This window comes from Canis aureus, chromosome 35 (genome assembly GCF_053574225.1).
Source record: "Canis aureus isolate CA01 chromosome 35, VMU_Caureus_v.1.0, whole genome shotgun sequence".
In the NCBI taxonomy this organism is placed as follows: domain Eukaryota; kingdom Metazoa; phylum Chordata; class Mammalia; order Carnivora; family Canidae; genus Canis; species Canis aureus.
The window spans coordinates 16,218,582-16,246,407 of NC_135645.1; the positions used below are offsets into that span (position 1 = coordinate 16,218,582).

General features: G+C 34.1%; 1 protein-coding gene across 4 annotated transcripts in view; it reads right to left on the reverse strand.

Moving 5' to 3' along the window:
• The window catches only part of LOC144305530 (uncharacterized), a 355,637-nt gene that overhangs the window by 37,984 nt on the left and 289,827 nt on the right, over positions 1-27,826 (reverse strand). For all 4 annotated transcript variants that reach the window (XM_077884436.1, XM_077884438.1, XM_077884437.1 and 1 more), the window contains one exon: positions 26,716-26,797. In XM_077884436.1, coding sequence (XP_077740562.1) covers positions 26,716-26,797 — 82 coding nt within the window. The remainder of the gene's footprint in view (positions 1-26,715; positions 26,798-27,826) is intronic.

Sequence of the window (27,826 nt, forward strand, 5' to 3'; positions counted from 1 at the left end):
CTCCACTATCACAGAACTTAATACAATATTTTAATTTGCCTCATATTTCCAAATGATTTGAATACTATTTCTTGTAATTAGAAAAATCTTCATTCATTTAACAAGTGTTAAGTGTTTCATGCTAAATACGAAGAGGTCTACAAAATATATAAAAGACTGCCCTTTAGGATCTTTAAGTATACATAGGCTATTATTAAAAGATTAACCTTTATAGAAATTTAAAGAAGGTACTAACACACAGCTGAAGAAGTCATCACAGAGGTGAAATAGGAATTGGGCAGTTGGGTCCTAAAGGGTAATTAGGCTCCAGAATATATCAAGGTTTCTTATCAACTAGCACATAGATGAATTTCAGGGGACATAGCTTTAGTCAAAATCTTAGTAAGGTCAAGATGAAGAAAGACTGAGGAATCACTGGAATAGGTGGAGAAGATGGGAAAATCTATTTCAACTGGGAAATCAAGGAATGATAAGCAAAGGCTTCAGATTTATCATGAACATGTCTACATTCAATGATCCACATGGAGAAATTGAGGGTGCATATCAAGGGGGTAATTGGGTAGGTATGGTGAAAATTGATAAAGGTGATGTTCAATAACAGACTGAAGAATGTGCATTTTATCCACAATAAGAAAAAAAAGTATGGGATATGATGTAGGTGGAGGTAGGGGAAAAAACTAGAAGTTTTGAGAAGTCATACATTTTGAATTTCAGAAATGTTGATCTGATATAAAAACTTTGTGCAGGCGGGATTATAGGGTAAGGCTCCAGGGCAGAAAACTAAAGTAGCAACTCTTAGAATAATCCATATGTATTATGCCATATGTTGTTTTCTTTCCAGTGCATTGAGGAATAAAGTTAGGATAAAACCATCTGTATAAAAATCTCTGTTAAGGAAACTTTAATCCATGGGATTCTCCTTTTGCTGTCAAGCAGGAATTTTGATTTCTCTTCTCAGCTCAGGTACCAAAATGTCTTCAATCATTAGATAGTGTTTTTCTCAAATCTCTTTAATACACATTTTACACAATGTCTGGCACACAGTAGGTGCTCAGTATAATTTGTTTTATTACTGTGTCAAGCAGTTTGACTTACCAGATGGTAGTAAAGTTAAGATTATTTAAATATCATTATATGAAATCATAGTATGTGCATATATCAAGTCTTTATATACTAGAGCTTTTGGAAAACTTACCTCAAAAAATTTAAAATTCAGTAAAATAATAGATTGAAATTGTTTTGTGAATAATTTTAAGTGCTTTCCAGCTGTGAGGTGCTACTAGAAGTTCTAATAGTACTTACATTATGTATTATTTTTCCATTATTTAAAGGCAACAGAACTCTTAGCTTATTGAAATTAGTACAGCGTAATTATCTGATTAATAAGTACACAAGGTTCTTTTTTTTTTTCTATTCAATTAGAACTGTAGGGAATGTAGAAAAGTAAGACATGTTTACTATTACCAAATATACTTATAATCTAATTGAGGTGCTGAAACAAATACCCACTATTGAGCAGGTACAAATAAAAAACGAGGATATTATTAAGTATGCATACACATACAAAAATAAATACAAAAAATTCAAAGTTCTTGTGGTAATGTTATAGTCATTTTCTAAGATTGCTCTTTTAAAAAATATACAGTATCATTCTCTTTTTTTTTAATTTTTTTAAAATTTATTTATGATAGTCACAGAGAGAGAGAGAGAGAGGCAGAGACACAGGCAGAGGGAGAAGCAGGCTCCATGCACCGGGAGCCTGATGTGGGATTCGATCCCGGGTCTCCAGGATCGCACCCTGGGCCAAAGGCAGGCGCCAAACTGCTGCGCCACCCAGGGATCCCAGTATCATTTTCTATATAAGAAACCAGAAGCTCAACGTGGTCTTTTTTTTATCATTAGCTGACTACATGTTTTGTGTGTGCATATAGTCAAAATTCTAATGCTACATTCATAAGGAGTTCATAGCTCATTGACAGTAACTGGGTAGATACAGTGACTCCTAAAAGTAGCACTAAGATCCTAACCAATGCAATAAGGTAAGAAAAGGAGAAAAAAGTGCAATAAAAATTTATAAAAATAAAACTGTCATTATTCACAAACTGATAATAGAAAATCCAAAAGAAACAAGAGCCCAACTATTACAATAAATATGTAAATATAATCAGGCCAGTGGATTCAAAATAAATGTATTATGTTTAATAATATAAAATTGATGTTTTCATAGGTCAAAAATAATACTGAATATTTTATAGGGTTCAATTTAATGTATTAATTTATTTCTAATATAAATACATAGAAAATATAGTTAATGAAAGATACCATTTATAATCATATCAGAAACATCAAATGCCTAGAAATAAATTTAATAAATGGTGTGTGATAAATCTAACAAGTTTATTAGAATAAATATAGTACATAAATCTAATCAAAGGCAAGCAAAACTTCTAAAGTAACACACACATATAGGGTGGCAGAGTGACTCAGTCAGCTAAGCATCTAATTCTTAATTTCAGCTCAGGTCATGATCTCATGATCATGAAATCTAGCCGTGTCAGGCTCCAAGCTCAGTGTGGAATCTGTTTTACCCTCTTACTTTGCTCCTCCTCTGCTCATATGTGCACTCTCTCTCTTTCTCTCTCTCTCTCTCATAAATAAATAAATAAATAAACAAACAAATAAATAAATAAATAAAATCTTTTTTTAAAGTAATACACACATAGATCTATTTTATGTTTATATTATAAAATATAACTATTATATGTATAACTATATGTATAACTTACATATATGGAGGTATGTGCGTGAAAACAGATAAGCTAAATTCACATGAAAAAGCAATGCTCTGGTCAGCCCGGGTGGCTCAGCGGTTTAGCGCTGCCTTCAGCCCAGGGCACGATCCTGGAGACCCAGGATCAAGTCTCGTGTTGGGCTCCCTGCACAGAGCCTGCTTCTCACTCTGCCTGTGTCTCTGCCTCTCTCTCTCTCTCTGTGTCGCTCATGAATAAATGAATGAAATCTTAAAAAAAAAAAAAAAAAAAAAAGCAAAGCTCTAGGAATGGGCAAGGTAATTGCAATGATGCACAGTGCTAGAGAACTTAAACTACCTAATATCAGTACCATGCAACCTTAATTAGAATAAAGCTATATTACTTAGTAGGCTGTGGAATTGTCATAACTGTAGACAAATAAATCAACATCCCATATAGATATATAGATATACGCAAGATCACATCAGTGCAATTGTGAAAAAATAGTAATTTTTAAAAAATGATGCTGGATTGACTGTGATATCCCAAAGGGAAAAAAAAGTGAATCTTGACCTCTACTTGCCCAATACAAAAATCAATTCCAGATAGACTGTAGACATAAATATACAATTTAAATTATAAAGATTTTAGAAGAAATGTAGAAAAACATCTTCATCTCATAGGTAAAGGCAAAGATTTCTTAAGAGCGCATAAAGAAATATTAACAATAATGTAGGACTGTATGTATGTGTGTGTGCACATCTATACTAAGATTTAAAACTTCCCTTTATTGGGTTCCCTGGGTGGCGCAGTGGTTTGGCGCCTGCCTTTGGCCCAGGGCGCGATCCTGGAGACCCGGGGTCGAATCCCACGTCGGGCTCCTGGTGCATGGAGCCTGCTTCTCTTTCTCTCTCTCTCTCTCTCTCTCTCTCTCTCTGTGACTATCATAAATAAATAAAAATTTAAAAAAAAAGTAAAACTTCCCTTTATTAAAAGTCACCATTAAAAACTGGAACTGGAACTTACATGTTAGAGAAAGACATTTGCAATAAATATACCAAACAAAAGCCTTTCATCCCCAAATAAATTATAAATTAAAAAGAAAAAGGTAACTTAAGAAAATTGAGCAAAAGACATAAACAGATTTTTTTACAAGAGGATATCAGTGTCCAAAAATTGAGGAAAAAATATTATTCAATTATCCTATTTAATAAGGATATACAGATTAAAACCATAATATAGCCCTATAAATGAATAAGAATGGCAAAACTGAAAGTGACACCAAAAAATTGGTTGTGGGAATATGGTGCAGCCAGAACTCAACACTGCTGATGGTGGTGCAGATTGGTATACCTGTTTTGGAAAACTGTTTGACAGTATCTTCTAAAGGTAAACATAGGTTTACTGTACGATCCAACAATTCAATTCCTTTATGAATATGCAACAGAAATACAACTGGTCACCAGAAAATACATACAAGAATGATCATAGCAGCACTATTCATAATCTAATAGTGAAACATACCTAAACATCCAACAATAGAGTGAATAAATTAATTGTAGTATATTCCTAACTAGAGTATTATGCAGCAGCTGTAAATCAAGGAATTACAAATGCACACAACAAAATGATTGAATTTCATGAAGGTAATATTGAGTAGAAGAGGTCAGGTATAAAACAGTCATATGTACATGTATAGTGGTTTAATTTATATGAAGTACCAAAAAAAAAGAACAAAATAATGATCTATGCTGTCACAAATCACATGAATGTTCACTTTTGAAAGCAGTGATCAAAGAATATTAGGAGCATCTGTGGTGCTGGTAAAGTAGTATTTCTTGATCTGCATCCTGGTAACATGGGCATCGTTTCTTTGTAAAAACTTAATAAGCTGTATACTTATGTGTTTTTCTCTGTGTATATTTTAGTAAAAATTTAAAAAAATTGCCTTTAATGCCATTGTTTTGATGGCATGGGCATCATACACATAGAAAAACAGCAGATTTCTTGTTAGCTTTTAAACAAAACAAAACTTAGGCAAAAGAAGAATGGATTCTGAAGTGATCTTTAGCACTCTAATTTTGACATTCAGTCACTTGCATCTTGCCATCATTTAGTCTTATTATTCAAATGTATAGAAATAATTTATCTCCAAATGTTGCTAAGTAAACAAAGATGTGCCTTTACACAAGCCTATAAATCTAAATGATACATACATCTTCATTTATCATTCTGTTGCTTCTTCTCTGTGAGACTCATGTTGTGTGTTTTTCATTCTGTAAAGGTCATGATGGCTCATAAATCCTCTCACTGATGAGAAAACTAAATTCATTTTCCAAAAACAAGGAACTGTCACTTTACATAGTTTGAAAAATATTGGCAGTATAAAAAAAAATCACTGTTTATGGACATTTAAAAGCACTGGATAATTTGTATAGTTACTTTGCCCCAAAGGAGGTGGCACATAACTCTCCACCTGCCCAGTCTCTAGGTGTGGGCTGTGCATATCACTATTGACTTCCATCCATGTTTCACCCAGTTGTCATGTCTGTGTCAGCTCCTCTTGGCTGTGAAAGTTTCCCAGACTTTGTTTCTTTTTTCTTTAAGATGTTATTATTTATTTGACAGAGAGAGAGGGAGAGCACAGCAGACAGAGGGAAAGGAAGTGGGAGAGGGAGAAGCAGGCTCCCTGATGAGCAGGGAGCTGGATGTGGGGCTCAATTCCAGGACCCTGGGATCAAGACCTGAGCTGAGACAGATGCTTAACCAACTCAACCACCCAGGTGCCTCCATGCTTTGTTTCTAATGACCTTGATGGTTTCGAGGAATATTGGTCAGATATCTATTGGAAAAGGAAGAAAAAGGAGCAATTTTACAGTGGAGAAACCTGAAGAACACTACATCAATCAGGTGATCAAGGTCAACATCAGTAACTCATGTCAAGAGTATATAGTCACAATATAATGTGATGTAATGTGATGAAAATGGTACTCTAACTCTGGAGTCTTTATCCCCAAAATCTATAACTCCAGACTAATCATGATAAAAATATCAAACAAATCCCAAAAGGGAGACATCCTACAAATACTTGACCAATATTCCTCAAAACTATGAAGATCATCAAAAATAATTAGTCTGAGAAACTGTCACAGGTAAGAGGAACTGGAGCAGATGTAACAACTAAATATAGCATGGTATCCAGAATGAGATCCTGAAACAGAAAATAAATAAAATAAAATAAAATAAAATAAAATAAAATAAAATAAAATAAAATAATTAAAAAATATATGTAATAACTAAGGAAGTCCAAGTAAAGTATGGATTTTAATAATGTATTAATATTGGTTCATTAATTGGAACAAATGACCTATACTAATGAAAGATATTGGTAACAGGGAAAACTGGATGCAGGGAATGTAGAAATTCTCTGTACTATCTTTGTAAATTTCTATAAATCTAGAACTATTCTTTAAAAAAAAATCTATTTAAAAAGAAAAAAATGGAGTCCTGCATGTGTATGTGTATATTTTACTGGATGTGTGGTACAGAAGACAGATTATTACTTGATAATTAATGAAGAGGAGAACAGATAACTTTTCATGATCACATGGCTGTTGTTGCTGTTTTTTTTTTTAACCTATAATATCCATAATCAACATCTGGTGTCATGTAAGATCATGGATAACATCAGTTAAATAAAGTAATGAAGGGGAATGAATTGTATTTTCCTTTTTTTTTTTCTTTTACAGTATAACTTTAATACAGCAATTTACCTCAGTGACTAACATTGGGCTCTAAAATTAAGCTATCTAGTATCAAACGACAGCTTCACCACTTCCTAGATGTGATTCCTTGAATATCTACTCAACCTTCCAGTACCTCAGTTTCTCCCAGGCCTAGGCAACAAAAGGAAACTGCTTATTAGAAGCTGAAAGATGGCATTATGTCAATACATGATATGAAGTGACAAAATATTTGGTAAAGTGTTGCCAACAGTAATTTGGAAGATAAAGCATATAACTAACAAACTTGTAACCCTAAAGAAAAAGCTTGTAAAACAGACACTTAATTAATAGAAAGTTTCGGGATATTGTTGGCAGCATATGGCAGTTGTTATAGGAAAGAGTTAATCTCAGAAAAAACTTTGTGGATTTGCAAGCAGAAATGAAATAAAAGAGTCAGGTTTGGAAGAAGAAACTACTTCTTGATCCCACTGTTAAGAATTGAGATGAACATCTCAAGACAAAAGCCAAAGAAGCCAATTTGACCCTTGAGCAAAGGTCAAATCAGGGGCACTACTATCACATTCATTTTTTAAAAATTCTGGATGGTTTTAAGATATCACAGAGAGCTCAACTATGGATAGGTTTTGCAGAAAATGTTTTTATTGTACAAATCAGCTCAGAAAAGGAAACTAATTACACAATTCTTTCCTAAAGGCTGATAGGGCCAGATCTCGATAATCAAGAGTTGAGGGAGACAAGAGAGAAGCAGGCAGCAGCTTGGCAGATAAAAATCAATTCAATATAACAACTGTGGATGTGGCTTCTGACACATGAAGCTAACTGCAATCAAATAGATAAAAAGCTAAATACTTAAAACTTTTGTACTGCCAAAATCCCACCAGCCTGGACTAAAAGAGACCTTATTTGATTTGAAACTTAAAATAATCCCTGGTACTCCATCATCTATGAGGCATGTTTTCTTCTGCCTACTTCAGATGTGAGGAAGGGAGGTAAAGTCAATGACCAATGAGAAAACAGAATAGAGGTGGTATCTCATTGTGGTTTTGATTTGTATTTCCCTGATGGCAAGTGATGCAGAGCATTTTCTCATGTGCATGTTGGCCATGTCTATGTCTTCCTCTGTGAGTTTTCTCTTCATGTCTTTTGCCCATTTCATGATTGGATTGTTTGTTTCTTTGGTGTTGAGTTTAAGAAGTTCTTTATAGATCTTGGAAACTAGCCCTTTATCTGATAGGTCATTTGCAAATATCTTCTCCCATTCTGTAGGTTGTCTTTTAGTTTTGTGGACTGTATCCTTTGCTGTGCAAAAGCTTCTTATTTGATGAAGTCCCAATAGTTCATTTTTGCTTTTGTTTCTTTTGCCTTCGTGGATGTATCTTGCAAGAAGTTACCGTGGCCGAGTTCAAAAAGGGTGTTGCCTGGGTTCTTCTCTAGAATTTTGATGGAATCTTGTCTCACATTTAGATCTTTCATCCATTTTGAGTTTATCTTTGTGTATGGTGAAAGAGAGTGGTCTAGTTTCATTCTTCTGCATGTGGATGTCCAATTTTCCCAGCACCATTTATTGAAGAGACTGTCTTTCTTCCAATGGATAGTCTTTCCTCCTTTATCGAATATTAGTTGACCATAAAGTTCAGGGTCCACTTCTGGGTTCTCTATTCTGTTCCATTGATCTATGTGTCTGTTTTTGTGCCAGTACCACACTGTCTTGATGACCACAGCTTTGTAGTACCACCTCACACCAGTGAGAATGCGGCAAATTAACAAGGCAGGAAACAACAAATTTTGGAGAGGATGCGGAGAAAAGGGAACCCTCTTACACTGTTGGTGGGAATGTGAACTGGTGCAGCCACTCTGGAAAACCGTGTGGAGGTTCCTCAAAGAGTTAAAAATAGACCTGCCCTACGACCCAGCAATTGCACTGTTGGGGATTTACCCCAAAGATACAGATGCAATGAAACACCGGGACACCTGCACCCCGATGTTTATAGCAGCAATGGCCACAATAGCCAAACTGTGGAAGGAGCCTCGGTGTCCATCGAAAGATGAGTGGATAAAGAAGATGTGGTTTATGTATACAATGGAATATTACTCAGCTATTAGAAATGACAAATACCCACCATTTGCTTCAACATGGATGGAACTGGAGGGTATTATGCTGAGTGAAATAAGTCAGTCGGAGAAGGACAAACATTATATGTTCTCATTCATGTGGGGAATATAAATAATAGTGAAAGGGAATATAAGGGAAGGGAGAAGAAATGTGTGGGAAATATCAGAAAGGGAGACATAACGTAAAGACTGCTAACTCTGGGAAATGAACTAGGGGTGGTAGAAGGGGAGGAGGGCGGGGGGTGGGAGTGATTGGGTGACGGGCACTGGGGGTTATTCTGTATGTTGGTAAATTGAACACCAATAAAAATAAAATAAATAAAATAAAATAAAATAAAATAAAATAAAATAGAAAACAGAATAGAGATCCCTCCCAAAACTGCAGATTAACCAAAGAACACAGAGCAATGGAAATACGATACAATGAAAATAGCTGTGAAAGATGTAAATAATTATGTGGAATCTATAAAAAAGAAATTTCAAAAATTTTATTAAAGATACAGAAGCAATAAATTTGAAAGCTTATAAATGAAAATATAAATAGCAACATTTTCTTTGGGGTTTGATGTTTTTCTACACTCTTTCTAGAAGAACAAAGATCTATGAAACTAAGAAAATGCATTACAAAGCTTTCATTATCAAAATAACGTAATAAGAATAGAGCAATAAAAATAATTTAGATGAAAATCTGCAGAATTTTAACTATTAAATATAATTTACATATAAAAATGTTCCATTACAAATCAGTAGTAAATGTAATAATTACTTAATAAATGATACTGGGTTAACTGGCTAACAATTTTTAAAAATCAACTTAGATCCTATTTATTGTACATTATATATTCAAGTTAGCCTTATATCAATATTAGCTCCTGGAAGATTAAAGAGTTATCTATAAAAAGAAAAAAGTTCTTAAGTATAAAATATAGGAGAATATATGTTTTGGAATGTTGGAAGACTTTCTAAGCAGAAAAAAAATTCATAATAAAAATTTTATTTAATTTCTTATTTGTTTTCTTTTTTATTCTTTTATTCTTTTTCTTACTTAATTGCTTTAGCAAGGACATCCAGTGCTATGTTGAATAGAGGTGGCAAAAGTGGGTATCCCTCTCTCATTCCAGATCTTAGAGGAAAGGCTTTTGGTTTTCTAACATTGATTATATTAGCTGTGAGTTTTTCATATATGGCCTTTATTGTATTGAGGTAAGTTTCTTGTAAACCTGATACATCAAGAGTTTTTATCATAAAAGGGTGTGGGATTTTGTCAAATGGTTTTTCGGCATCTACTGAGAGATGATCATATGGTTTTTATCCTTCATTTGGTTAATGTGCTATCTTACATTCATGAATTTGCTTATGTTGAACCTTCCTTGCATTCCAAGGATAAGTCCCACTTGGTCATGATATATGATGAATCTGGAACATATTATGTTAACCTAATAAGCTAGATACAGAAGGACAAATATTACATGAAATCATTTATATGCAGAATCTAAAATAGAGTCAAACTCATATAAGCAGAGTATAGAATGGTGGTTGTCAGGTCCTGGGGGCAGGAGGAAACAGATAGGTGCTAGTCAAAAGGTACAAAATTTCAGTTATGAAAGATGAATAAGTCCTAGAGATCTGCTGTACAGCATAGAGTCTATAGTTAAAAATACTGTATTATATATTTAAAATTTTATTTTCCAAAAGGGTAAGTTTTATAGTAAGTACTCTTATCAGTGAAAGAAAGAAAGAAAGAAAGAAAGAAAGAAAGAAAGAAAGAAAGAAAGAAGAAAAGAAAAAGAAAAGAAATATGAGGAAGAGAGAGAGGAAACTTGGAGATGATATTTATGGCATAGGTTATGGTACTGGTTTCACAGATGTACTCATCTCCTTATATACATTAAATATTTACAGATTTTCAAATATCAATACCTCAGTAGTTAATAAAAGAACTTGCAAGGAAAATATTGATAAACTCAACAAAATATTTTCAGAACATAAAAATTTCAAAAAAGAAATGATAAAAATTTTCAGAAATATAAAGGGCAATAAATATCTAAATATTTGATATAGAAATACCAATTAATAATGTAATAGAAAATAATCATTAGAAAATAATTTTCATTTAAAAATAAAATATATCTCCAACTAAGGGAAATGATTCATATCATTTGTAATAAAAATATGTGAAATAGGATACAACAAAATAACGTCTTTCACTTATGTTTTCAAATGACATTTCATGCTGAAAAAGATTGATTATTGAAACTCCTAGTAGACAACAATTTGGTAATGTGTATCTAATTTTTAAGAAATCCAATTTTATGGGGAAAAAACAACCTAAGGTATTGTTAAGCAAGCAAAAGCAAGCCCATGAAAAAATGCATATAGTATAAATATTTTAAATGCTATATAATAATTTTAAGCAGTCATATATATGTAATTACAATATAATTACATTTAAAATATGTGAAAAATACACATCAAGTTACTAATGGGGTCATATGGAAGGAAGTGAGTGACTGGGTCTGAAGTCAGTGGTCAACAGGTAGCAGTTATTTGAGTTCTGACAAATGTACATACCCACTAAGTACTGACTACACACTAAACTTTGAAAACCACCATTATAATGAATTAATATCAGACATTTTAAATGATTTTTGAAGGGCACCTGGGTGGCTCAGTCTGTTAAATGTCCAACTTTTGAGCTCGGTACTGGACGTGGAATCTGCTTAAGAGTCTCTCTCATTCTCTCTCTCTCTGTGCCCCTCCCTCTTCCTTTCTTTTAAAAAAGTTTAAAAATTAAAAAAAAATGCTTTTTGAGAAAAGGGCTGCATAATAAATTAGATTTAATTAAAAATTATAGTTTAACTACACAATTATAGTTACAACAGGAGGCAGAAAAGAGTATTAACTCAGGAGGGACACTGCAGGAGTAATTGTCTACTCCAATTATTCATCTTTCTAAGGAAAATCCCATTTTTGTTTGAGTCCCTTCACATAGGGTGGCCAAATGGTTCTGGCCAATATGTTGTATACAAGTGCCAATATTTTTAAGAATAAAAGATTCAGCTGACACATTCCTTTGAACTTTTTTCTAACTCCTTTGCTCTTTCCCTTCCCTTGAAGTTGGAAGGTTACCTACAGGTACAGCAACATTTTAGAACCAGGAGAATAAAAGCTATATACTAAGGATAGTTTGGAAGGAAAAAAATGCAGCTGGCTGGGACATCTTTGATATCAGGGGTACATCACCACTTCACAGACCCAGCATAGCTTATCTTATGACTTCAAAAATAAATTCTGATTTGGTGAAGCCACTGTCATTTTATACAATTCAGTGCGATCCTAACCAATAAAACAAATAACACAGAGGTCCAATTTGGGTCAGATAAAAGGAGTAAAATAAAATGAGATGTGGAAAAATAGAAGACATGAGGGATATAAAATGTATGTGGGGCAAACAATAAAGTTTGATAAATATCAGTAAGAGTGACATTCCATTCAGTCTTTTGATCTGAATTTTACCTATTACTTTGTTATGAATTAGCTTGCCAGCCAGTGTTAGGCTCACACTTGTTCAAGGGATAGCTTTCATAGTTCTATTATGCAGGGTGCCAACTGACAGTTTTTTCATATCAGGCAAAGGCCCTAAATAGTTGTGTTTCTTGTTTGTAACACAGCCATACTGTACACATATGGGAAAAAAAAATTAGAAAGGTTAGTCATAGGATTTCATCCTGTTTTACTGTTAGTTCTTTTAGATCTGCAGTTTCTGGCAGGCCTTAGCCATAACTAACCACTGACCTCTTTTCATGCTTGCTTAAAATATTCTAAAAGAGGATGGTAAGTCCTGTAAAAAAAAAAAAAAATCTAGTTCTGTTATTATGCCAATTATTTTGCTGGGAAGAAAACTCACCCTAGCACAACCCAGCTCTGCTCCTCAGTAAGCAAGAGGAACTTTCCCCCAGATTCTCTTACACTTTTGAGTCCTTGATTTCAGATACAGCTGTACCCCAGTGCTGAAAAGCCTTTTCCCACATGGCTTCTTACTTCCTATTACAAAGGTGGGCTCACTCAATATGCTTTGTGTAATACTGTCCATTGATGGTGGTGATTTCACATCTACCCTGGGGCCAGTGGTGTATTCATTTCCAAAGAAAGCTCTGCCACTTGTTTTTTCCTTTCTCATAACAACAGCAACAATTCCAGCTTTTGGCACACAACACAAAACAACATTACTTACTGTTAGATCTGCGCCAACTTTCTACAACCTTGTCTGTTTCCTGCTTCCACCTCTGGGACAGTAGATTAAAGAAATAATTTTCAGTAACATTTATATCTGTAGTCGGAGCATCAGGAATCTACAGCTAAGTGTGTGGTGGGAATTTTTTGTCGTTCAACAGGATTTAAACATAAAAATAAAAATAGCCCGCTAAAGTAATATCTATTAACTCCATTTCCTGACCTCTCCAGTACTATAGCATTACATTTTATCCCTTTGAATGTCTAGGGGCATAGTCATTTTTCTAAGCCACAGTACATCTCCTCTGTTACTTCTGTGATAACTTCCCCAGAGCATTTTATGTAATTCTAACTAGTGAAGTTGAATATGCTCTGGATGGGCTGAATAAATGGCTAATTTGTCCCCCATTTATTTATACAATGATGTGCATATTTTCTTCCATAAGGGTCAAAGGATTTTACACTTTATACTAATAATACCCTAGAAGATAACCATTCTCTAGTTGTTTCTATTTTCTTGATGGGAAAGCTAAAGCATAAGAAGGCTTTGATTTTTTTAATGCTCTAACTAAACACATTTCTCCTCAAAGACAGTGAATAGTCCTTTTGATATTTACAAGAGCTCTATAATTCTAAGAGAATTAAGTTGAAAGAGGGAACGGAAATATGGCGCCTTGAATGTAGAGCACTGGTTCTTAAGTGTTCTTTGCTTTTCTTCTGTTATTAACTGTGTATGTTTTGCTCTTCAATTTCAAGAGAAACTGTGCCAGTTCACAGGAGGCTGAAAATTTCAATGAGTTCTTATAAAATTAAGATGTTTCCATCTACAAGTATATCAAACATCTGTGATGAATCACTGATCGGTGCAGGTGGCCACTTGATTAACAATACACTTCACTTAAGTATGACCTGTGGCAGGCAGGAGCAGCCTTTCTCATTGGTATAAATCAGCACAATTTCCTATATGCCCATTTCTCTTAGTCCTATGAAGTATCTGGAATTCCTGGCACAGTCCAGAAACATTTTGTCATTTCACCGCTGATATAAGGGAGCCCCCTATAAGAATAGTGTAGACTAATCTTGTTCAAAAACCAAATGGCTTCTGCTCCTGTATTTCAGTCATCACGGATAAGCACAGAATAATTTCATATCATGGCAGCATGATGTGAAATATGAAATAAATAATAATCAGTTAATAGGTTACAAACAACTCTTCCTATTTCAAAAACTTCTGTTATCTCCAAACTTTGACCAAAAACCCCCACAAAAACAAAAACAAAAAAAAAAACCAACAACAAACCCCCCAATCAAACCAAACAAAACTTTCATACTTTAGTCTATAGTGATAAATACTGTTTTTACCACGATTTTTTTCTCCAAAACATTAATCGAGGTCAAGACAACAACAAAAAATTACTAGTTTGCTAACCTATTTTTCCCTCAGTAACTAAACTTGACCATGAGGTTTAGATGTATTTATCTTACATAAAAGTTTACTCTGAGAGTGAGAGAAGCCTGAACCCCATTTTCTACAATTTATTGTTCAATATTCTTTGTTTTATTATTTATTCATACCGGTACACATGAAAATTAGTTTCAGAATCGCTAATATGTAATCCCTACAAGAAAAAAAATACCAATTACCATACAATGTTTATATAAAATTCTTTTTGTTTTTAGCTTCATTATCTCCTGCTTCTGAAAACTGGTCAGTTCCTTTCCTTCCTATCTCCTTCATTGAGGCTATATTCACGTCACAATCTGCACTTCATCCAAGAATTTCCCAACATACATACATGTATAATATACACACATAGAGTTTACAATGAAAAGTTTAGATGGGGGATGCCTGGGTGGCTCAGTGATTTACAGCCTGCCTTTGGCTCAGGGTGTGATCCTGGAGTCCTGGGATCGAGTCTCACATCGGGCTCCCTGCTTGGAGCCTGCTTCTCCCTCTGCCTCCCTCTCTCCCTCCCTCTCTCTCTCTCTCATGAATAAATAAAAAAATTAAAAAAAAAAAGAAAAAGAAAAGTTTAAACAGATTCATAGAATCATATGCCACTAACCCAGTTTCATATAGAATAGTTCATTACCCCCAAATCTCTTTCATGCAGCCCCTTGTAGTCAACCATTACCCTCTCCCTAACTTGGCAATAACCAAATTGTCTATTTTCTCCAGTTTTATTGAGGCATAATAGACAAATTGTAAAATAAAGTATGTAATGTAATGATCTGATATATATACACACTGTGAAATGATTCCCTCCATCAAATTAACACATCAATCACCTCATATATTTATCTTTTTATTTTTCAGTGAAAACACTTAAATTCTACTCATCAAATTTTAATTGTATGTTGTAATATCAACTATGGGCACTATGTTATAAATTTGATCCTCAGTCCTTATTCATTTAATAATTGAAAGTTTGTACCTTTTTACCAACCTCTCCATATTTCCTGACACCTCAGCCACTGACAAACACTTATCTAATCTCTAATTTTTTTAGATTCCACATACAAATGATACTGTGCAGTATTTGTCTTTCTTTTTGTAGTTTATTTCACTTATTTCATTATTTAGCATAATGCACCAGGTTCATCCATGTTGTTGTGAATGACAAAATTGCACTGCAATCCTTTTAAAGACAGAATATTCCATTGAGTGTGTATGTGTGTGTAAGAGATCTCTATTACCATTCTCTGTCTGCCCCCTCCCATTATATATATGAATATATATATGAATATATATAATTATATATATAATTTTCCTTATCCATTAGGTTAAATCCATACCTTGACTATTGCGAATAATGCTGCTATAAACATGGAAGTACAGTTATCTCTTCGGATTATGATTTGGCTTCCTTTGGATATATACCCAAAAGTTCAAGTACCAGATCGTATGGCAGCTTTATCTTTAATTTCTTGAGGAAATGCTATATAATTTTCCAGAGTGGTTGTAGCAGTTTACATTATCATCAATAGTAACAACAGGGTTCCCTTTTCTCCACATCCTCCCCAACATTTATTATCTTATTATCTTCTTGATAACAGTCAACCTAAGAGATGTGAGGTGATATTTCATTGTGCTTTTAATTTTTATTTTTCTGATGAATAATGACATTGAACATGTTTTCATGTAAACGTTGACAATTTGCATGTCTTCTTTGAAAAAATGTCTACTTAGGATCTTTGTTCATTTCTTAATGGGGTGGTATGGGTTTTTTGTTGTTGTAGTTGTTTGTATTGTTTCTTTGCTATTGCGTTGTATGCATTCCTCATGTATTTTGGATATTAACCCCTTATCAGATACATGGCTGCAATTTTGTCATACCATAGGTTGCCTTTCTTATTTTGTTGATGACTTTCTTTGCTGTGCAGAAGCTTTTAAGTTTGATGTAGTCCCACTTATTTATTTTTGCTTTTGCCACCCTTTGCTTTTGGTGTCACCTCCAAGAAAAAAAAAAAAATCATTGCCAAGACCAATGTCAAGAAGTTTATCTCTATCTTTTCTTCCAGGACTTTTATAGTTTCAGGTCTTACATTCAAGTCTTTGATTCATTTTGAGTTTATTTTTGTGTACAGTGCAAAATAAGAGTCCAATTTTATTCTTTTGCATGTGGCTATCCAGTTTTCTCAACATCATTTATTGAAGATACTGTCTTTTCCCCCATTATATATTATTGGATCCCTTATTGAAAATGTATTGACGACATATGCATGGGTTTTTTCTGGGCTCTCTATTCTGTTCTGTTAATCTTTGGGACCCTTTTTATGCCAATACCATACTATTCTGCTTACCACTGCTTCGTAATATAGCTTGAAATCAGGAAGCGTGATACATCCAGCTTAGTTCTTCTTTCCCAAGATTGCTTTAGCTACCTGGGGTTTTCTGTAGTTCCATACAAGTTTTGGAATTGCTATTTCTATGAAAAATGCTGTTGGACTTTTGACTAGGATTGCATTGAATCTTAGATCACTTTGAGTAGTATGGACATTTTAACAATACTAAATTTTCCAATTTCTGAACATAACATAACTTCCTGTTTATTTGTGTCTTCTTCAATTTTCCTTCATCAATGTCATATAGTTTCCAACATACAGATCATTTATCCCCTTTGTTAAATTTATTTCTAAGTATTTTGTTCTTTTTAATGCTATTGTAAATGGGATATGTTTAAATTTCTCTGATAGTACTGATGTTGGTGTATAAAAACACAAGTAATTTTTGTATCCTCAAGTTCACTAAAATCACTTATTAGCTCTAATGGTCTTTTGGTGGAGTCTTTAGGGTTTTCTATACATAACATTAAGTCATTTGCAAATAAAGACCATTTTACTTCTTCCTTTCAATTTGGATGCCTCTATTTATTTTTCTCGCCTAATTGATCGGTCTAGAACTCCTAGTAATATATTGAATAAAAATGGCAAGAGTGGGTATCCCTATCATGTTCCTGGGCTTTCATGTATGGCCTTTATTATGTTGAGATATGTTCCTTCTACCACCACTTTGTTGAGAGTATTTCTCATGAAGGATGTTGAATTGTGTGAAAGGCTTTTTCTTTGATCTATTCAAATAATCATAAGCCTTTTACTTTTCATTTTCTTAACATGGTGTATCACCTTGATTGATTTGCAGATAACAAACCACACTTGCATTCTGAGAATAAATCATACTTGATCACAGCATATGATAATTTTCATGTACTACTGAATTTGGTTTTACTAGTATTTTGTTAAGGATTCTTGCATTTATGTTCATCAAGGATATTGGCCTATATTTTTTCCTTTTCTTTTTTTTTCTTTTCCTTTTTTTTGGTAGTGTCCTTGTCTGGCTTTGGTATCCAGTATAATGCTGGCCTTATCAAATTAAGTTTGGAAGTGTTCCCTCCTATTTTATCCTTGGAAGAGTTTTAGAAAGGATTCTATTTTTTTAAAGATTATATTTATTTATTCATGAAAGACAGAGAGAGAGAGAGAGAGAGAGAGGCAGAGACACAGGCAGAGGGAGAAACAGGCTCTATTCAGGGAGCCTGATGTGGGACTTGATCCTGGGACTCCAGGATCACGCCCTGGGCCGAAGGCAGGCGCTAAACCGCTGAGCCACCCAGGAATCCCTGAGAAAGGATTCTATTAATTCTTCTTTAAATGTTTAGAAGAATTCGTTGGTGAATCTATCTGATCCCAAACTTTTGGTTGAAGGTTTTTGGTTACTGATTTAATCTCTTTAATGATAACTGATCTGTTTAAATTTCCTCTTTCTTCATGATTCAGTATCGAAATAGATGTTTCTGGGATCTTATTCATATTTTCTAGGTTATCCAATTTTTGGCATAAAATTGTTGATAGTAGTCCACAATCCTTTTCATTTGTGGTATTAGTTGTAATGTCTCCTTTTCAAACATAATATTTGAGTCCTCTTTTTTTCTTGGGGAGTCTAGCTAATAGTTTCTATTTTATCTTTAAAAAGCCCAACTCTTAGATTAATTGATGTTTTCCATTGTCTTTTTATCTCTATTTCATTTATTTCTCTTCTGAACTTTATTTTTTTCTTTCTGCAAACTTTGGGCTTAATTTGTTCTTCCAGTTCCTTGAAGTGTAAACTTGGGTTCTTCGTTTATCTTTCTTTTTTATTATTATTATAGGCGCTTATTGCTATAAGCTTCTCTTTTAGAACTGCTATTACCGTATCCCTTAGGTTTTGATATGTAATATTTCTATTGTCACTTTTTTCAAGATTTTTTTAATTTCTCTTTGATTTTTTTCAGTTGTTCAGGAGAATACTGTTTAATTTCTGCATATGTGTGAATTTTTTAGTTTTTGTCTTGCAATTACTTTCTGATTTCATACCATCGTGATTCAAAAGGATGTTTGATATGATTTCAAGCTCAAAATTACTGAGCATTCTTTTACAGCCTAACAAGCAGTCTATCCTGTGGAATGTTCTTGTGCACTTGAGAAGAATGTATATTTTGCTGTATTGGTTGAAATCTTCTCTTCATTAGTTGCATCTAGTCTAAGGTATGGCTTAAATTCAATGTTTTATTAATTTTATGTCTAGATGACCAATCCACTGTGAAAATGAGTAAGTAAAATCCTTTATCATTATTGTATCATTGTCTGTCTAGCCTTCAGATCTGCTAATATTTGCTTCATATAGTTAGGTACTCCTTTGTTGAGCAAATATTTGCAATAGTTATATTTTCTTGATTGGAACATGTTAAAGGACATGTTTGTTTATGGTTATTCAAGATTATGAACTATAGAAATTTTATAAACATTTACGAATATAGGTCTTTGTATAAATGTAATTATGTTTAAACAATATTACTGAGATATAACACAAAATGTATAATTTACCACTTGAAGTATATGATTCAATAGTATTAAATACTTAGTATTTAGTATAGTCATAGATATATGCAAGCATTATTACAATTTAGAACATTTCTATCACCTCAAAAAAGAAATTCTGTGTCCATTAGCAATCACCCCCCTATCTCTGCACATCCCTCCTCTACCCTGAACAATCACTGATCTTGCTTTTCCTGGGCATTTCACATAAAGGAAATACTCTCTTTGCCTTTGGCTTTCAGCAGTTTACTTTGATGTGTCTGTTTAAATATCTCTTTGCATTTATTCTACACGCAGTTTGTTGAACATCCTGGATATATAAGTTCTTGTTTTCCATTATATTTGAGATGTTTTCAGCTATTATTTCTTTGAATATTTTTCTGCTCCTTTCTCCCTCTGCTCCCCTCTCCTTTCCATTACAGATATATTGTGCTTTTAACAGTGATCCACCTTTCTCTGAGCCTGTTTATTTTACTTCATTTTTTCTTCTCTCTGTTCTTTAAACTGCACAATCGCTATCAATCTACTTCCAAGTTTACTAATCCTTTCTTCTGGCAGTTCAAATATACTGGTAAGTGCCTCCAGTGAATTTATTTCAATTATCATATTTTCATCTCCAGAATTTTCATTTTTAAAAATAATTTCTTTTTTTTAGGATTTTATTTACTTATTTGACAGAGAGAGAACAAGCCGGGAAGAGGGCAGAGGAAGAAGCAGACTCTCCACTGAACAGGGAGCTTGATGCAGGGCTCCATCTCAGGACTCTGAGATCATGACCTGAGCTGAAAGCAGACATTAACCAACTAGGTCATCCAGGCACCCCTTTAAAATAATTTCCATATCTTCACTGATTCTCTGATATGACACTGTTACCATATCTTCTTCACATCTTTAATCATGGTTTCCTTTAGCTAGTAGATATATTTATCATGAATGCTTTGAAGTCTTTTTCAGTTAAATCCAACATCTGGTTGTTCTTACAACCTGTTACATGAACTTTTTTAAGTAACTAGGTTATATTTTCTTAGTTCTTTTCATGTCTCACAAATTTTTTTTGGAAATCAGACATATTTTTAGACAATATAGTATAGCATCTGCAGGTACTGGTTTCTCACTTCTGGGGCTTTTATTATTACCTGCTTGTTTATTTATTTCATGATTGGCTGGATTATTTTAGTGAAATATATTTCTAACCCACCCCGCCCACCCATCCCCACAATTTTAAACCTCTGATGTTGTTTCTCATTGGGCACAGTCTTGGGTATGCCCACAGTCACCCTAGGACAAAAGTTGTTTTGGTGGGACCCTGTTAACTGTCTCTTCCCCTGACCACACTTGGCCGTGTAACTGCACTATTTGCTTGCTTACTGCTCAGTTGTTTCCAACAATGCCCTGGGGCATAAATTGCTCCACAAACTAAACATGAAATTTAGGCTCCTTTGAAGACATAGTTTCTGGGTTAGTGTCTGAGATTTGTTCAACACCGCCGGGTCTCTCAAGCAAACTAGCCAGCCTACTTAGTAACTAAGATCTCCAAAAATCTAAGACTCTCCACCCACCTACCATATGCTGTAACTTCCACTGTTTTTGAGAGCATTCTTAGGTTTGAATTTCTCCACATTGTGTTGTAAATGAAGTCAGTTCCCCTGGGACAGGTTAGAAGCTATCTGTTTCAAAGTCTGTTTTGTTTTTTTTCCCCCAGGCAAAATTTCTGGATCAGAGCTCTGAAGCTGAGGGTTTAAGACAATGGCTTGCATCTTTGAATAACACCACCACTTTAAAAGCTGGATGTTTGGTAGGGGTGAGCAATAGTCTCAGATCTTACAGGCTTGCCTCTTGCAGAGTTGAAGCACCATGTCTACTTCATAGGTGAGGGCTACGGTACAGGTCCCATTATTCACAGTGATGCCATGTAAGGTAAAGTCTTCATTCTATGAAAACAATCTGGGTGGAAGAAGGGAACACCCACCTGTCAGTTGCAATCTCCTGGAATTTATCTCAACATTGGTAACTGGGGGTAGGATGAGAAAGGCTAATGTTCTTCCCATCACAGGAAGATGGTTTTCTAGACTGAGAACCAGACGGAATCTCTGTGTTCTTGGCTGCACCAGTCTGGAGTGTAGTTTCTGTCATGTTAAATAGATATGGGAAAGGAAAAGAGTAGGTGTTGTACATATACTACAAAATTTCCTATTATTACTGCATTTTAGTATAGTTTCTTGAATAAATATTTCTTCATTAGCTGTATGTATGTTTGGACTATTTCTGGAGATTTTAAATGATTATTTTAAAATAATTTTTACCAATTTTACTGAAAACCAGGTATTTGGAGATCCTGGAAACACTATCATATATGAATATTCCTCCCACCTTAAATTTTAATTCACTTGTGTAATACCTAGGAAAGGGACCTTTAAAACACTATGATCTTGAGAGGAGAGTTATTAAGTACTTTTTCATACACTTACCAAAGAAGGTATGTGAATAACAAGTATATAAAAAGATGCTTAACATCATAATCTTTAAGGGAAATATAAGTTGAAACAACAATCCTACAGCACTACACACCTATTAGAATGTCTAAAATACAACAAGCAGACAATACCAAGTGCTAGTGAGGATGAGAAGCAACTAGAACTCCAATCCAGAACTGCTGGGCATTTAAAATCCAGCTATTCTGGGAAAAGTTTGGCAATTTCTTATAACCTTTAGCATACACTACCATATGACCTAGCAATCCTGCCCTAAAAAATCAAACCAAATCAAACCAAAACAAAACTTATGTTCACACAAAAACCTGTGCATGAATGTTTATAGTAGCCTTATCGAAAATGGTTAAAATTGGAAACAACTCAAATGTCTCTAAAACCTGAATACATAAACTGCTTTAAGTTTCTAAAAACAAGTATCAGCATTAAAAGGGAACACATTCTTAATATCACATTAACATTAATGATTCTTAAAGGCATTATGCTAAGTATAAGAAGCATGTTTCAAAGGTAATATACTATATGATTTTATTAATAGGACATTTTAAACAGACTAAGTGAGTTGTTGCCAGTAATTAGGAAGGAGGGAGGATAGAAGTGCAAGAAAGGTGGGGAGGGAAACTTGGGGGATATTGAAATTGTTCTATAACCTGAGAATGAACACACATGTACATTCACAAAATTGTAAACCAAAAAATAGTTTATTTTACTATATATTAATTTATAAAGTATTTATTAAAAAGTCAAGGAAAATCTGAACATAAACTTATTCTGAATGGATGTAATTAGATGTAATTAGAACCAAAATTATATATTTTAAACCAAGAAAACCCATACTTTGCCTGAGGCCTTCAAGGAAAGAATGCCATCATCACAGCAACATCCAAGGCTAATGTCTTGCACATTTTTGAACACAGCATTTCTTCTTTTAAAAATTGTCATTCTGGGGACACCTAGTTGGCTCAGTGGCTGAGCCTTCAGCTCAAGCTCAGGGCATGATTCTGGAGTCCCAGGCTTGAGTCCCACATCAGGCTCCCCATGAGGGGCATGCTTCTCTCTCTGCCTATGTCTCTGCCTCTCTCTGTCTTTCATGAATAAACAAATAAAATCTTTTTAAAAATTGTCATTTTTATTGAGATATCATAGAATGAGATATATATTAAAACATATTCTCTCAGGCAGCTCGGGTGGCTCAGCAGTTTAGTGCCGTCTTCAGCCCAGGGCCTGTTCCTGGAGACCCAGGGTTGAGTCCCACGTCAGGCTCCCTGCATGGAGCCTGTTTCTCCCTCTGCCTGTCTCAGCCTCTCTGTGTGTGTGTCTCTCATGAATAAATAAATAAAATCTTTAAAAAAAAATTCTCCATTTTTTGGTTAAGTAAAGGTTTTGTCTGATTAACATTGATTTCATTTCTTTTTGTGGAATATACTCTCTGAATGAGCAAGCTCGATTTTTTGCATCTATTTAAAATACATAGTCCTTAAAATTATTTTCTTGGTATCTTGATTTTAGTTCCATTTATACAGAGAATCTTGTTTTGCAGACCTAATGCTTTAAAAATTCATTGAGAAATACTTCATCAAGATAAAAAGCTTTTGCACAGCAAAAGAAACAGTCAACAAAACCAAAAGACAACCTACAGAATGGGAGAAGATATTTGCAAACGTCTTATCAGATAAACGGCTAGTACCCAGGATCTATAAAGAGTTTATCAAACTCAACACCCCAAAAACAAATAACCCAGTCAAGAAATGGGCAGAAGACATGAACAGACATTTCTCCAAAGACATACAAATGACCAACAGACACATGAAAAAATGCTCAGCATTATTCAGCATCAGGGAAATACAAATCAAAACCACAATCAGGGCACCTGGGTGGCTTAGTCAGTTAAGTGTCTACCTTTAGCTCAGGTCATGATACCAGAGTCCAGGGACTGAGACCCTCATTTGACTCCCTGCTCTTCAGGGAGCCTGCTTCTTTCTCCATCTCTGCCTCCCTCTTACTTTCTCTGTCTCTCATCAGTAAATAGATAAAAATCTTTAAAAAATAAATTTTAAAACCAAACCCCCAATGAGATACCATTGTCAGAATGGCTAAAATTAACAAGTCAGGGAACAACAAATGTTGGTGCAGATGCAGAAAAAGGGGATCCCTCCTACACTGTTGGTGGGAATGTAAGTTAGTATAGCTACTCTGGAAAACAGTATGGAGGCTCCTCAACTATGAGCCACCGATTGCATTACTAGGTATTTACCCAAAGGATACAAACATTGTGATCTGAAGCGGCACCTGTGTCCCAATGTCTGTAAGAGCCAAAACATGCAAAGGGCCTAAATGTCCATGGACAGATGAATGGATAAAGAAGACGTATATATATAAAATGGAATAGTATTCAGTCATCAAAAAATGAAAGCTTCACATTTGCAACAATGCGGATGGAACTAGAGGGTATTATGTTAAGTGAAATAAGTCAACCAGAGAAAGACAATTATATGGTTTCACTCATATGTGGAATTTTTTTTTAAAGATTTTATTTATTTATTCATGAGAGACAGAGAGAGAGAGAGAGATGCATAGACACAGGCAGAGAGAGAAGCAGGATCCATGCAGGGAGCCCAACATGGGACTTGATCCCGGGTCTCCAGGATCACACCCTGGGCTGCAGGTGGCGCTAAACCGCTGCGCCACCGGGGCTGCCCTCATATGTGGAATTTAAGAAACAAAACAGAGGACCATAGGGGAATGGAGGAAAAATAAAATAAGACAAAATCAGAGAGGGAGACAAATCATAAGAGACTCTAAACTATAGGAAACAAACAGGGTTACTGGAGGAGAAGCGGGTGGGGGTATGGGGTATTTGGGTGATTGGCATTAAGGAGGGCATGTGATGGGATACCTCAGTGGCTCAGTGGTTGAGATTCTGCCTTTGGCTCTGGTCAAGATCCTGAGATCCTGGGATCAAGACCCACATCAGGCTCCCCACAGGGACTCTGCTTCTCCCTCTGCCTATGTCTCTGCCTCTCTCTTTGTGTGTCTCATGAATGAATAAATAACATCTTAAAAAAAAAAAGAAAAAGGAGGGCATGTGATGTAATGAGCAGTGGGTGTTATATGCAATTGATGAATAACTGAACTCTACGTCTGAAACTGATACACTATATGTCAATTAATTTAATTTAAATAAAATAAGAAAAAATATTAGAAAAATTTTTAACAAATTTGCCTAGAAATTTATCAGTGGGATAGTGGTGGGCAAAACAATTTATGAAATATTACTGCTATGATAAGAGGAAGGATTTAAAACTTTAAAAGTTCGGTCTTAAATTCAGATAAATCAGTCATTCTAAATACTTTTTGGTAATGAGGCATCAGGTGCAACAACAGAATTTAATATTAATAGCTGAAATTTAAAATATTAATTGTCAAGCAGTAAAATGTTTCTTTTTTCAAAACAATAAGAAAAAAAAACCCGTGATATTCAAAAACTATTCTAATTTTAAGAAAGAAAGAAAAAAAGCTATAGTTATAATATCCCTATTCTTACAACCAGAGTGTCTCAGGGCACAAAAATACCTTAGAAGTTTTATAATCCTAATTACTTACTAATGCTTAAGTCTCCTAAATTACAGCTCCCAAGTTCTGCAATTGCAACTCTTAGCAAGAATAGTCTATAAAAGTGACTGATTTTTATCCAGGCTAAGTTTGATTGAGGTTCAATACTCATCTTTTGACATTCTATAATGTCTTAATTCAATTATCTTCTATATTATTCTGATTTCAAAATAATAATAAAAAGAAAAATAATGTTGAATTATAAGTGAACAGAATGACTTGACTTTGTCCTTGAATCTAATATTTATGTAGTGAATTAAATTCTATAAATGTCATGCACTCTCTAAGCTCATTTTTTTATTATGTATGAAACCAAGGTCCTAACACCTTATTCAACTAACTTTATTAGATGAATTTCAAGTAATATAGTAAGTGAAATCAATTTATAAAACTGTGGAGAGAGATTATATTATTTTGAGTACCATGAAATGCTTTAAAAAAACTGACCATGTCAGACCACAAAAAAAGTCAATGAATTCCCAAATTCAGTAGCATAGATAATTTTTAACAAAATGTCATAAAGTAAGAAGTAAGTGATACTCAAATAGTTAAAAGTAAAATAAGCTCATGATCCTTAAGATAAAAAGTAATTCATATAGATATTTTTAAAATATTTAGAACTAAAACCAAAAATAGTGTTAAACACTACATATCAAAATCTGTAGTAAACAGCTGAAGTAGTTCTTGATAGAACTTTACTAGATGTATTTTTTAGGAAAAAAAATTGAAACCTGGGAGGGTAGCAATATAATAAATATAAATAAAAAATACGAAAATAGATAATATGAGAGCAGAGATAAATGAAATCAAGAAAAATAATAACAAAATCAGTATTAACAAAACCAGAAACTGGTTCCTTGAAAATATAAACAACACAGATAAATCTACGGCAAGAAAGATCATGAATGAAAGAAAAAGAAGTCAAACAAAATACAGAGTAAAAAGAAAAAAAAAGATTAAAAATATCATAATTTAAAAAATAATAAAAGATTTTGTTTCTCCTTAGGATGTAGAAAACTACGGCACATCATTCTCACCTAAGAAGTAAAATAAAGAAGTAAATATAAGAAGTAAAATAATTTACAGAATATTACTTTTTTATTTGAGCCTCAAGTATACATGAAATTGCACGGAAACTGAGTTTTAAAAATTATAAATCCCTCTGGGGAGAGATGAGACCATAGGCTATTTTACATTTGGGAGAGCACAAGAAGGAGTTGCAGTCATAAAACTGAGTAAGAATAAAGGAATTAAATTTGTAAGATTCTTAGATTCTTAAAGGCCATGTATGCGAGCGTGTCAATTAAAGATACCTGAAAGCCCCCACACAAGGTGAGTCTGTGCCACTTAGTAGCTCTTTTTACAGGTCTTCCCCAGGAGCCTATAAGAGATCAGGAGTGAACAGGTGATACAGACCTACTTGGTGGCACAGCCTTCCGGTGATCAATGACTGAAGGAAAGGAAGAAAACTCTACATGCTTCACTGGACTCTTTTCACCTGTACAGAAAAACAAAACAAAACAAAGCAAAAAAACAAAAAACCTTAAGCCCCTGAAAGAAGGACAACTGCCTCACCTACAGGGCTCAGTCTAAGATCCACTGTTCATACAGGACAGACATAAACAGAAACTACCTACTGTAATAGATAGACAAAATACAGAAAACTGGAAAACATCAGCAGAAAGAGGGAAACTATGTAAAAAAAAAAAAAAAGCCACGTAAAATTGCTAGAAACAACAAGAAAAAATGGAGTAATGAATTTTATTCATGTATATACTAGCTTAGGAAATATATGAAGAAATAAAAGTTTGCCCAAAAGAAGGAAAACAATTGTATTAGTTTCCTAGGGTTGATGTAATTAAGTACCAGAAATTTGGTGGCTTTCTGTCTTAACAGAAGTTTAGTTTCTCACAGTTATAGAGGCCAGAAGTCTAAAACTAAGGTGTTTACAGAGCCATTCTTTGTCTACAAGCTCTCAAGGATAATCTTTCCTTGGCTCTTCCAGGTTCTGGTGGTTGTTAGATATTCTTTATCTTGCGGCTACATAACCCAAATCTCTGTCTCTCTCTTCAAATGGCCTGTTCTCTGTGTTTCTCCTCTGTGTGTCTCTTATAAGCATACTTGTCATTGGACTGAGTATCCACCAGACAATCCATCATGATCCTATCTTGAGATCCTTTACCCAAGGAGACCTTACTTGCAAATATGGTAACATTCAAAGGATTAGAGCATGGACATATCTTGTGGGGGACCAGCATTCAACCCATTGCAAAAACTAATAACAGACTGAAGAAGCTCATTAGAATTAAAACCAAAACAAAAACACCCATATAAATAAATATGATAGCCAAACTGCTGAAAATCAAAGATAAACCCAAACCATAGGACAGAGAAGTAAGTCTAACTGTAGAGGAATAAAGATAAGAATTATAGCAGACTTCTAATCAGAAACTATGCAAGTCAAAAGATAATACAATAATAGTTATCGTGCCAAAAGCAAAAAGAAGTACCTTCAAAATGAAGGTAA